Source organism: Astyanax mexicanus, chromosome 11 (genome assembly GCF_023375975.1).
Source record: "Astyanax mexicanus isolate ESR-SI-001 chromosome 11, AstMex3_surface, whole genome shotgun sequence".
NCBI lineage: Eukaryota > Metazoa > Chordata > Actinopteri > Characiformes > Acestrorhamphidae > Astyanax > Astyanax mexicanus.
In genome coordinates this window covers 33216546-33230010 of record NC_064418.1, presented here as the reverse complement: position 1 = coordinate 33230010, position 13465 = coordinate 33216546, and the positions used below count along the sequence as shown (strand labels likewise).

The window sequence follows — 13465 nt, the reverse complement described above, 5'->3', positions numbered from 1 at the left end:
TGGCATGACCCTAAACAGGCCAATCAAACTCAAAAGCCCCTCAATGTGGCTTATTTAAAACAATTCTAGGTACAAAAAAGAGTGGCTCAGTTATCACGAATGTTTGATTGCAGTTGTAGTTGCCACCAAGTTATTAGGTTTAGAGGAATAATACTTTTTTTTTACATGTTCCTGGTTGGTTTGAATAGATTTGTTTCCCAACAAATGAAATTATCATTTAAACACTGCTAATCATTTTATCTTCGTCTGATACTAAAATGTGTTTGTTATGTAAGTATAAATGTAAGTGTAACAAAAAAAGCTGTATCTATAGGGGCAAATGCTTTTTCACAGGACTGTATGTGTATACCATCATTCCAGAGAACACAGTTCCATTGTTCCATAGATCAATGCTGGGGGCTTTATAACCCTTTATAACACAAACCTGGCATTAGGCACAGTGCCAACAAGTTCATGTTTATCTGCTTCAGACAGTTCTAATATATTTGTAATGATTCTCTAAAGGGACATGACAGGCACATCTGTGTTAGCAATGGATGCAACTAAAAGTAGTTAAATGCATTTATTAAAGGGGTGTCAACACTCATTTATATACAGTATATATACATATCGATGTATGACAGCAAAACACTATTTGTCTTGAAGTGTTAATAGATAAAATATATTGTCCTTCACATCTCATTACATGTTAATGCATCCATTATTCATTCCTGCATGCATGCATACATGTTCAAAGCAGTTAGGTATTTTTTTTCATTATATTCTAAGAAAGAACATTAGACAGAGACAAAATAGGTTATTAAAAAGGACACTTAATATTAAGACTCAGGGTAAATGAAATGCAAAGCTAATGTATTTCCTCCACAGTTAAATATTCCCTCGTGATTTCAGTCTCCTGAATTTTAATGAGAGCCCATAAAATAAACACGCTACATTCAAATTAAAATAAATGCATTACACCCAGTCAAGTCATACAATCAAGGCATTCATTTAAAAATAATAGATTAAAAAATGGAGGTGCATTCAGAGGCAAACACAATATGAATGGGTTTTCTAGTATTGTAGCAGGAAAACATTCACTCTGTTCTGGCTTGCAGTTAGTCTTCAATCCCATCATACCATGTAAGCATGTTTACCATCACATCGCAGTCTCTTTTCCTTTTGGTTTACCAGCCAGTCTCACCTGACACGCTGTAGCCCAGGCTTTTGAAAACACTTTCACTTTCAGTCCATGTCTTGTGGAAATTCTTCAGCAGTTCCTCAGCAGAGGCCTCAGGTGACACCCTGGCATCCGGGGACTTTTTCTTCACCGCATCGGCATAAGAGAATGGAGTATTCTGGGTGAAAACGGTCTCTGAGTGCTGAGACATGGTCGTGGTGCTTTTTGTTCCACTTATTTTTGCACCAAATTCATCAACAGTGGAGAAATGCTCTGTGATGGTTTGTGTCTCACAGAAGCCGCTCGGATCGACCGACTTCTCCAGCGTTACTTCTTTACGCAGAGGCAGAGGGGAGTTCTGCTGGGAGCTTGGCTGAGTTGTGTGCTGAGGCGTGTGCTTTGAACCTTCAGATGCAATTTCACTCACTCTTGACACATGCTCCTCCTGTTTGTTTTTTTGTTCTTTGATAGAAGAACTTTGCTCACCCATTTCAAAAACATTTTTAATAACCTTGATGTTGAAAGCTGCCGTATCCTCTTGTTGACTCGCTTTCTTCTCTGGGTCTGGCTCTGGGTCTTCAGTTTCGCTGCCAAGCCTTTCTAGGATATTGATGGGCTCTTTCCTGGTGCCCACCGTTTTCTCTGGTGCCTCAAAATTGCTGGCCAGTCCAGACAAGTTAACCTCGGTCAAAAGGTGATCTTTTTCTGTCTCTGGAATTTCAGTTACAGCTTCCGCTGTGGCTTGTCCCAAACGCTCAAGAATACTAGTGGGTTCTTTTTGTACAAATGTAGTATTTACCTCAGATTTTTGAGCCTCTTCAAAGAACCCTATCATGTCTGCAACTGATGTTGTCACTTCTTCTGACACAGCTACTTCCGACACAGCTACTTCCGACACAGCTACTTCCGACACAGCTACTTCCGACACAGCTGCTTCAGCCACAGCTTTTTCTGACACAGCTACGTCCGACACAGCTATTCCTAAAGACTTTGTGTCTTTAGATTCCTCCAGAAATCTTGAGTCCTCAAGAGGTTGAGAATCAATTTTGATCTGCCTATGAAATGTGGCAGGAGTTTCCACAATTTCAGACTTCTTTCCTAAAACTACTGACACAGGATGAGATATGGGATCTGGTGAGGGTCCACGTGAGAGTCGGGCTGTCACATCCCTGAGCCTTGTCAGGCTGTCAGCTCTACTCAGAGTAGGCGATGGAGAAGCTCTGCTCATGCGGGATGTGGGTGTTTCAGACCTGCGCGGTGGAGGAGTGGGTGGCATTGGTGGAGGAGATGGTGCAACTCTTTGTGGTGATTCAGTTCTTTTTGTAGATGCAATTGTGATGAATGTGGGTGAAGGTGAGCGCATTCTTAACATTGGTGAGGGACCTCTGGGGTCTGAGGGCTTTATGCTCTTCTCTTGCTGTTTGCGGCTTTTGTGAGTAGCTTTTTTCTGCTCTTCTACTTTCTTCTGGGTTTCAACCTTTTTGGTACCAATAGTGATTTTAGAAATCTTTTGTGTAGCTCTGCCTGAAACCATTTTTTCACATGTAGCTTCACATTCATGCTTTTCAATAGTTGCAGCATTTTCCTCTAAACACATTAGCTTTGCTTGAAAAAGATTTTGTATATGCGCAACCATTTCTTTAAGCATCTCCACGTCATGCTCGTCAGCTGCTCCTTCCAAATCACGCTTTTCCTCCGGCTCAACAAGCCAGTCTGGGATTTCACTGAGCAAAGACTTCACAGATTTAGAGTCAATTTTTTCTTGAGCTTCCAGTAACTCTGTAATACGAGACAGCAACTTCTGAGCTTCTCCACATCTTTGTGACATCTCTGTGCTCTCTGCTGAGGTCTTGGCAGGCTGCCTTTGTTCTGGCTCCTCTGACATTTTTATTGGAACAGTTCTGCTTTCGTCTTTTGATTTGTTAGGAATCTCATTGCTGCCTGCTTCCGCTTTCTTTTTAGAAGGACCCTTGGCCTGCTTTTGAGATTTCACATTGGTGCTCTGCTGCTGCAAACTTTGCTGGACTTTGCTCTCTGTGATAACCACCTCTTTGTGCACCTCAGTGTGTTCTTGCTGAATTGTTTGGTGTGTCTGTACCACAGTGACTTCTTCTTTTTTCTGAATAGAGGTTGAGACTGGATGCTTTGCCTCTAAGGGGAAGGCAGGCGCAGTGGCAGTGGTATTACTTCGTGTTTGCCCCTGAGCTTGATGAACTGCTTCTTTATCTTTCTTGGGTTTGGCTCTCCTCTTCTTCTTTGGTGTGGCAGGGGGCTCCTCAGCCTGCTTCTGCTTGGCCTGTTTTTCCACTTTATTGTCGTTTTCGCTGCCTTTCCTTTCTCTGCCTCCATTCACTTGGACAGTCTCCTGTTCGACCTTCACACACTGAGCTTGATCTGCTGGCTTTCTGTCTGTGCCTTCATCTTTGATGTTCTTGCTGTTTTTCTTTCTGTCAGACTTCTGGGTCTTTGGCTCTGATTCCTTAATGTTGCTCTCTGGGTTCACCTTTGTTGATTTGACCCGATCAGGGGAGAGTTTCCCTTGGCCTTTGGTTTCCTTTGTAGACATAGTTTTCTTTCTTTCCTCAACCTCAGGTTTTTCAATCTCTTGTGCATTTGTGTGGTTCTTGGTGGTTTCTGTCTCAAATTCATTTTTCACAGAGATATTTTCAGGCTTTCCAGTTTGATGATCCTTCTCTTCAGTGACACATTGCTTTACTCTCTTACTTTCCTCAATCTCAGGTTTTTCACTCTCTTGTGCATTTATGTGCTTTTCGGTGGGTTCCATCTCTAATTCTTTATCCACAGGAACATTTTCAGGCTTCACAGTTTGATGATCTTCCTCTTCACTGACACATTGCTTTACCGATACATTGGCAGAAGCCTGCACTTTACTGCTAACAACCGTCTGTGACTGCGAGACAGAGGTGGATGTCACCTGTTGAATACTGGTTGTCATGGACCGGTACTTTTTCTTCTTTTTAGAAGAGCTGGATGAGTTCTGCTGCTGAACTGAAGTGGCTCGGGATGTCTGATTAGAGATAATGTCCTGTTTATCTGAGGAAACAATGGCAGATTCAGAAGGAGATTTCTCATTTGTGGTGGAGATCAAAGACTTGCTTGGGGGGACATCTGAGAGAGTGGCATGCTTGGATGAATCATATGATTCTGTGTCTGATTTGGCTTTGGTCACAGTTTTTTCAGCAGTCTCTTGAGTGAAATCAAATGATATGCCCTGCTCAGATTGTGCTGCGCTCTTGCCTTCTGAGGAAAGCATTTCAAGTGCTGAGCTGACTGACTCATGCATGTGAATTTCAAAGGCTGGGGAGTTGGGCGGCGTGTAGCTCTCCCCTCTTTGCTGCCTGTATTTTTTCTCGGCTTTTATTAATGGAGTTTTGAATTTACTTAGAGGGGATCTGCTTGGTGGTGGAGATGCCGGTGGAGTCAAACTCACAGGAACAAAGACCTTTTTAGGAGGGCGTGGAGACTCTGGGATTAGAGTGGAGGAGACTGAGGAGACGGATGAAATGGTGTTTTTTGTCTGTACTTTGCTGATCTTCTCCTCTGAAGTAGTGCTTGTAGTCACTTGTGTAGCTGTTTGCGCTTGCATATCCATTTTGTTAAATTGTGTTGCTGGCTCCAGCTTCGGCACTTTACACAGAGCTGGGGCTTTGACTGGTTTCACTGTTAATTTGGTAGGTTTGGCTGGTACTGTATTTGGAATGAGATCTAGCTCCTGCTGGGATGGTGGAGGAGGAAGGAACTCTTGTTCAGGCTCGGAGGTAGGAGGAGGAGTAGGTGGTGGAGGTAAATAATCGAGATCTGACTTTGCTGGATCAGTGAGGGGTGGTGGTGGAGGAGTGGGTGGAGGAGGAAGGTCATTGTCACCCCTAATGACGGCAGGAGGAGGGGTAGGGAACAAAAGACTATCATAATCTGGAGGAGGAGACGGGGGGAGGGGGAAGTCAGACACTGGTAATGGAGGTGTGGTTGGAGGGGGTGCACATTCTTCCCGCTGTCTGTCTTTGGTTTTATCTAATCTGATTAGCCTTTTTTTGTTCGTTTTGAGGTTGCGGAATTCTGTTTTTAACGTTTTTACCCCATGGGTCTGAATTATTGTTTTGTGTTCTAGCACGGTGGTCTTTGATGCCTGTGTGTCTGTTGCAGTTTGAGCTGTATTTGTGTTTTTGCCTCCTCCACTTTGCATTGATTTAGTGGTTACAAGCTTCTGTGCATTCCTGTGTGACTCAGTGTTTTGAGTGAAATTTTTCACCGTGGCGGCAGGTCTCTGAGTCTGGATTTCTTGCTGTGAAGCAGATGGGGTTTTACCTTTGGGGACCTTAACCTTTCTGATTGGTTCTCTCCTGGGGATCTTTGGGCTTGCCCGCTGTGCTGTTTCTAGCAAGCTTTTTATCGTCCCTTTAACGTCCCCTTTTATCACCTCCTCCTTCTCTGACTGAACCTGTTCTTGTGTCTCATACAATGTTTTTATTGACAGTTTCACATCACCTTCTGTGCTGGCCCTGCGCTGCATTCTGGGAGATGAAGAAGGTTCCAGTAAGAGTTGAATTGTTCCTCTGACATCTCCCTGGACTTCAATCTCCTGCTGGCAAGCCTTTCTCTCGTTAGAGGCCTCGTGCAGGCTCTGCAAAGCTGTATGGATGTCGCCCTTCACTATTTCTTCTTTCTCCACTTCTCTCACTGCTTGCTTGGCTTCTTCCAGAGATTTTAATGTACCTTTGATGTCACCTGGAACTAAATCTTCAATACCAATTTCAACTTTGGTGCTAGCTGAGTCTTTTAGAGATTTTAGTGCTCCTTTGATGTCCCCAGGGACGATTTCAGGCTTTTCCACTTCTTTAGGCAGCTTTTGGGCTTCCTTGAGAGATTTAAGGGCAGTGGGGATGTCCCCTTTTACAACCTCCTCTTTTTCTAGAATAATCGACTGATTTACGGACTGTGTTAGTGAATTCAGAGTGGCTCTCAAATCACCTCCCACTATCTCCTCTTTCTGGAGATGCTCGAAGGAGACAGGGGGCTCTGTCATGAAAACTTTGACCGCATGATCAACATTACCGGGCACAATATCTTCCTTGTCCACCAGGCGACAGATCTGAGCCTGATTACTTGTAAGACTTTGTTTTGTTCCTTTAATATCTCCACAAACTATCTCCTCTTTTTGTAGTTTTTGTTCCATCTCTGCTTCACCTGCTTCTACTTGGAGCTGCTTAAGGTAGTCCACAGCCCCTGACTCAATACACGTTGAATAAAAGTTCACATTTCCTTTTTCAGTGTCGTCCACCTTAATTTTAACTAGCTCTCCTGTCTCTTGAGAGTACAGTTTTTGTAGACAATCTTTTATGTTGCCTTTGACTACATCTTCTTTCTCAACAGTGGCACCCTCGTCTTGATTAAAAAGAGAATATACAGTCATGCGAATATCTCCTTTCTCATCCTCCTGAATAAGAATGCCATGCTTGCGTGTGCTCTCCTCCTTCAGCAAATTGTTTATGGCTTCTTGAATGTCACCGCGAATTATTTCCTCTTTCTCCACGTTTATGCCAGACTGCTGATTGAACAGCTGTTGCACTGTGTCACTGATATTGCCTCTCTCTTGTGTTTCTATAATAATCCCTTTTTCTTTTGTTTCCCGTCTGTTGAGGAGGTTCATCATGATGTTCTGTAAGTCTCCTTTGATGATTTCTTCTTTCTGAATCTCTGGAGCCTCTTTATTCATCAGATTGTACTTAGCCATGCGCACATCCCCAATCTCATCTGTCTCAATAAGAATTCCTTTGGATTCCACCATTCTCTGACTGTATAACTCATCTAGGGTTTCTTTTATACTTTTGCCAACTATTTCAGTCTTCTCCATATTACTCTCATTGAAGTCTGGTAATGGAGTTGTCTCAAAGAGCCAAGTTGTTGTTTTCACATCTGCCTTGGGTATTTCTTCACGGACAAACTCCTTACCTTCCTTATGCTCTTGGATGTGGTCGAGTGGGTTTTTCTCAAACAACCACACAGACTGCTTTACATCACCTTTCACCTGCTCTTGCATAACAACCGTCTCCATCTCATCTTCTGAAGTTTCACCATGGATCTGATCGATAGTGTGAGTCTCAAACATCCATTTAGCTGTCCTAACATCCCCTTTATGAATCTCGCTCATGCTAACAGTGCGGACTAGCCTCTGAGACATCAAGTCAGATTCAAAGCGTTCTTTGTTTGCCTTGACATCACCCCCTTTTATGTCTTCAACTGTTTTAAAAGAGGTTTGGCTATCAGTTGCTATTTTATCAAAAGGTTGTGTTTCAAATCTCCACCTAGCAGAACTGACATCACCTTTTTGAATATCCTCTTCAGTAACAGCTTTAATGAGGTACACCTCATCAGTGTCTTTAATGGAATCAAGAGGCTTTGTTTCAAACAACCAGCGGGTTCCAACAACATCCCCTCTCAGTGTGTCTTCTTTAGTTAGTGTCGTAACCTCATGGTAATGTCCTTCTTTGTCCTGAATGGCATAAAGTGGCTGAGTTTCAAACATCATGGCATAGTTTTTAACGTCTCCTTTTTCCTCTTCCTCACGGAAGATTTTTTGAAGTTTCTTAATTTCTGACATAGAGGAGTCCTCTTGGATTTGGTCTAATGAACAGGTCTCAAAAATGAATCTCCCCTTGTCAACGTTGCCTCCCTGAATGTCTGTCACAGTGCGTGCCCCCTTGAGTTCTTGCGGGTTTTCACAGATTGCATCTATAGACTGGTTTTCAAAGAGCCATTTGCAGTTTCCTACATTTCCTTTCTGAATATCCTGAGCCTGAGCAGTCTTCAACTGCCGCATGTATTCCTCTGAGGTTGAGGTCATGACATCAGAAGACTGGTTCTCAAATATATATTTCATGTGAGATACATCACCAGACTGAATATCTATCTCAGTCACTCGCTTAAATGGCCGTTCCTCCTCCCCACTGATGTTGTCAAGGTTTTCTGTCTCAAAAAGGAAGCGAGCCATTCGCACATCCTTTCCCTGAATGTCTTCTTGTTTTATAGTGGAGGCTTTCAAAACAGTTTCTGACTCCTCTCCAATGGAATCCAGAGCCTGGGTTTCAAAGAGCCAGGTGCAAGTTTTCACGTCACCTTTGTGAACCTCATTCATTTCATTTTCATTCTTGAACTCAACCTTTTCATACAGCACATCCATTGGCTTGGTCTCAAATAGCCACCTACAGGTCTTCACATCACCTTTCACTATTTCAGTCGTCTCACTAGTGACAGTCTCTTCATCTTCAATATTACTAAAGTATTTGATGGCATCCAGAGGCTGGGTTTCAAAAAGCCATTTCGCTGTTTTGACATCACCTGATTCAACCTCTTCCTGAGTGATGCCCTTGATGACTTGGAATTTGGTTATGCTTTCATCAAATTGATCAATAGGACGAGTTTCAAACATCCACCTACAGCTTTTGACATCGCCTTTCACAATCTCCTCGCGCCTTACTGTTTTCACTTCATGGTAGTGGCCTGAACTATCCTGCATGGCATACAGTGGTGTGGCTTCAAAAAGATCTTTATTTGACTTTACAGATCCTGCAGTCACACCTTCAACCTGAATCCTTTGACTTTCATCATATTGGCTCAGATCATACGTTTCAAAGATTTGTTTATAATTAGTTACGTCCACTTTTTCAATATCCTCCACGTTGACTGTTCTGGTTATTTTCTTTTCCTCTTCACTGATTTGTTCTAGAGGCTGGCGCTCAAACACCCACTTCTGGTGTCGAACATCTCCCTTCTCCTCCTCAGCTGTCACCCTTCTTTTAAGCTTCCCCACCTCGGCGAGTTCCTTCAACTCGTCTTTTGGAGCAGCTTCAAAAAAGTGTCTGGCAGATTGAACGTCTCCTCCGATAATTTCCTCTGTGTTGACAGGTCTGGCATTTGAATCATCCTTTAGTGTGTCCATGGGCTGAGTCTCAAACACCCAGCAATTTCTGCGCACGTCACCTTTGTACTGCTCATCATCTGTTTGTTCAATATCGACCATTTTCATAATGTCTTTCTTTTCCTCTCGGATATCTTCCAGTTTCTGATTCTCAAATAGCCATTTTTGGTGCCTCACATCTCCTTTCTCTTCTTCAGACGTCAGTAGTTTTTTTAGCCTTCCCACTTCACTGTTCTCTTTCTGAAAGCTCTCTTGGGATTGATTCTCAAATGCCCATCTCTGGTGTCTTACACCCCCCCTCTCTTCCTCTGATACTACCCTTTTCTTCAGCTTTCCTACCTCTGGCATTTCTTTCAGTTCATTGGAGGGTGCTGTTTCAAACAGATGTCTTACTGATCGTACGTCGCCACCAATGATCTCCTCAGCAGCAACGGGTTTGTAGTTTGAATCATCTTTTAGTGTGTCCATAGGCTGGGTCTCGAACACCATACAGTGTTTGCGAACATCGGCCCCAACAATCTCCTCCTTCTGTTGCTTATGTATCTGTTGCCTTTCCCACTCTTCATTTATGGTTTCCAGTCTTTTTGTCTCAAAGAGCCATCTTCCTCTTTTCACATCTCCTTGCTTGTTGTCTTCCATTGAAATGCTAGAGATTAATCTCGCCTGAGAGAGGTCTTTGTTAATCATGTCGAGAGGTTGAGTCTCAAAAAGCCACCGTGATGTTTTGACGTCACCTTTCTCTGTCTCTTCTCTGCGGACTGAGGTAATTTCCACCACTTCCCCTGAGTGCTCCCTCAAAACACACATACACTGAGTCTCGAATATCCAGACGATTATCTTTACACCAGCTTTGATCTCCTCCATGACAGATTTCAGACTCAGAAGGTGCTTTTCATCCATGGTTTCTGTGTCACCCAGGGAATCCATTTCCTGGTTTTCAAACATATAACGCATAGATTTCACATTTCCCCTGGTTGCCTCTTGTGTGAAGACGACCTCTTTGGTTTGCTCATCTTCAGTATGCATCTTATTTAGGGAGTCCATCTGCTTGGTTTCAAACAACCAGGCTGCAGCGCGAACATCCTTTTTACCTACTTTATTATATGAATGATTTTTGCCAGCATAACTTGTCTCTGTCCCTAATATATCCATGGGTTGAGTCTCAAACATCAAAGCAGTGTTCCGCACATCACCTCCAGCTATTTCCTGTTGAACTATCTTTCTGCTGTCCTCATCATCATCTGACGAGTCTTTAATGGTGTCCAGAGGTTTGTTTTCAAACATCCAACGCATGGACTGCACTTCCCCTCTCAGAATCTCATCCCATTCGAGATATTCTCTTTCCGGGCTCCCGTTAGGGCTGCTCTCGCCATGTTCAAATTGGTACGCGGCCTCCTGCACATCCCCTACCACCTCCTCTTCCTCGTCTGACTCATTAGCCTCATTGTAGAAATCTCGCTCCAGGTCTTTCCTGACATCAGGGTGAATGTGCTTGCATAAACGCTTCAGTTCCAGTAGTTCTCTCTGTTTAAAGTATTGTTCTTTGTTGATGATGTGTTTCCTTGGGTGTGGTGGTATAGAAGGTTCGGGGAAACCTGTGTCCTCAGAAGGCTCCTCCAGTAGATCTGGCGGTGGAGGAGGAAGATAATCCAAGTCCTCTTCATCAGAAGCAGGATACTCTGCCTCAGCTCCTGCAGCACTTGCAGTGCCTACTGAATCCTTTGTTGTGCCAGATATCTCACTCTTGAAGGTTTGGTGGGATACATTTACATCTGAAGCCCACAGTAAACGGTTGATGTCACGTTCAATCTTTTAGAGGAGAGAAAAATGTGATTGTATCATTCAGCAGAGCTCCCTAAGCCAACTTTTATCTCAATGAAAATGTCTGATAAGATATAACAATCAACTTTGAAAAGAACATCACAGATTTGCAATTGGGTGTTCAAAGCTCTCCAGCTTCTTTCAAAATGCTGTTCAGATCAAAATCTAGATTTTCATAATTGATAGAAAGAGTGGATTTAAAATAGAGATTAAAGAGTCTGAAAGAGAGCTGGGACGATCTCTTGTGTATGCTGTACCATCAGATAGATCACACTTATGAACCTGAAAGAAACTATTTTGAGCTATACATAAAAGTAGGTGAGTTTATTTACAGTGGATATTGTACAACATGAAGCTTTGAACTAGGGTTTATGATATTATAAAATATAGGGAGAAACAATTTATTTTACTATGTATCGGTAGAAACACAACTAAATTAGGACACTTCTTCTTCATTAACATGCTTCAGCACTAGTCCAGGCTATCTACAGATATGGGGAAATTAAATGTAAGGCATTAGGCCCAACTGCACAATAACACAACATTGATATACAATCTTAAATTTACAGTTTTGCCCACACAAAAAAGAAATGTTTAATGGGTTTCCACTAAAATCTACTTTTTCTTGTTCTTGAAATATTATAAGTCTCTCTGAGTTGTATATGCATGCTGAACATGAAACTGTTCTTCAACCTCCCTTGTCTGCAGTAGCTAGTGAAAGAAAATCCTCAGAAATACGAGTTGATCAGAAAGACGTTAGGATGTCTACTTGCGTCATAGCACTGATAAGGTTTCTCGGACGCGGGTGAGGGGGGTGTCGCATAAACCCCCCCCCCCACACACACACACACACGTGAGTGGCTGAGCTTTGTTTAAAGCTCAGTACGTACCATATGAGAGTGTGTTCAGAATTAAATTTAGTAAAAGTGTTGTGCTGTTATAATGGAATAAAACATAAGCCTCCCATTAACAAACCACATTAGATAATACATTCATAGCATCCACAGGCTTGTAACTATCACAGGTTTTTATGAGCAAATTCTGCTGTACACTCAGTTCATGTAGTGATTTACGATGTTCACTATTAGGTATGAGTGCATTATTCCCTTTTTATAGTACAGTGTTTATAGGGCCTTAACATCATGTCCAATGTGATATTTTGTTGCTTTGCATTATAGAGTATATAGTGATATTTAAAAATATGGTCTTTTAACATGACAGTCATGATATTATTAATGCCCTCTGTGTATTAAAGGCTTCAATTAAATAAATGAGACTGAACAGATATAATCTACAGGTGTTGGACAATGAAACTGAAACACCTGGTTTTAGACCACAATAATTTAGTGTCCCGACGGACAGTTCTGGTGGAAACAGGAGAGTTGAGGTGCACATTGAATTCTGCTGTGATTTGGGCAGCCGTGGGTTTTTTTTTTGGATACAATCCAGGTTAGCACCCGAACATCCCTTTCAGACAGCTTCCTCTTACAGCGTCCACAGTTAATCCTGTTGGATGTGGTTTGTCCTTCTTGGTGGTATGCTGACATTACCCTGGATACCGTGGTTCTTGATACATCACAAACACTTGCTGTCTTGTTCACAGATGCGCCAGCAAGACGTGCACCAACAATTTGTCCTCTTTTGAACTCTGTTATGTCACCCATAATGTTGTGTGCATTGCAATATTTTGAGCAGAACTGTGCTCTTACCCTGCTAATTGAACCTTCACACTCTGCTCTTACTGGTGCAATGTGAAATTAATGAAGATTGACCACCAGGCTGCTCCAGTTTAGCCATTAAAGTTTCAGTTTCATTGTCCAACCCCTGTACATCTGATAGATACCTTATGAGAACAGTATCAAGCAAGTTTGCAGCATGAAATGATGGTTTAATTTGCCTTAGGTATCACTGCAACTCCTGTAATGTGAATATATTGCACAAGCTCACTGCAATGACAATGCTTAATGATCTATTGTGCAGTCTTAGCCTGAACCATATGTTCTACAACATCCCACAGCTGCTTGAGGGAAACAATCAGCATAAAGGTTCATTACCTTCATTTTCTTACTTGGGGCAGCCTCCTCAATAGTTTTCTCAAAGTGCTGTGCCAGTTCCTTGGTGGAGAGTTTCGGGTAGTACTCCTCTTCATCTGCAATCATTTTGATGATGAATTTAAACCCTGCGCTCTTCATGAGGATACTTGAATTGCAAAGTACTGCAGTAAAACTAAAGTCAAGGGCTGTGGGATGATTCTATAAATGATAAATTTGATAATCTTACCACCATGATGATTCTCAACACTTGAGGCCACTCCATGGTGAACACTCAGATCATGTGAAGTCTGTGAAAAAAAGGCCATCATAGCAATTATTAACTAGATGAATGTGAAAATAAAAGCAAGTTCAGATGCATACCCCAAGCAGAAGGCCACTGTTTTACATAGTGACTCAAATCAGAATATAAAGTAGTTGTTCAATTAGCTTGTTAAAGCTTTGAAAAGTGCTCCCCCAGATTTGTAATAGCACTTTTGGTACAAGGGGCTTCACTGC

The 13465-nt window shown here is 42.3% G+C and overlaps 1 protein-coding gene across 1 annotated transcript in view; it reads right to left on the bottom strand.

Moving 5' to 3' along the window:
- The window catches only part of xirp2b (xin actin binding repeat containing 2b), a 31684-nt gene that overhangs the window by 2157 nt on the left and 16062 nt on the right, over positions 1 to 13465 (bottom strand). The window contains exons 5-7 of the mRNA XM_007257992.4: positions 13197 to 13257; positions 12971 to 13065; positions 1184 to 10904 (exon numbers count right to left, since the gene is read on the bottom strand). Of these exons, the coding sequence (XP_007258054.3) occupies positions 1184 to 10904; positions 12971 to 13065; positions 13197 to 13257 (9877 nt within the window). The remainder of the gene's footprint in view (positions 1 to 1183; positions 10905 to 12970; positions 13066 to 13196; positions 13258 to 13465) is intronic.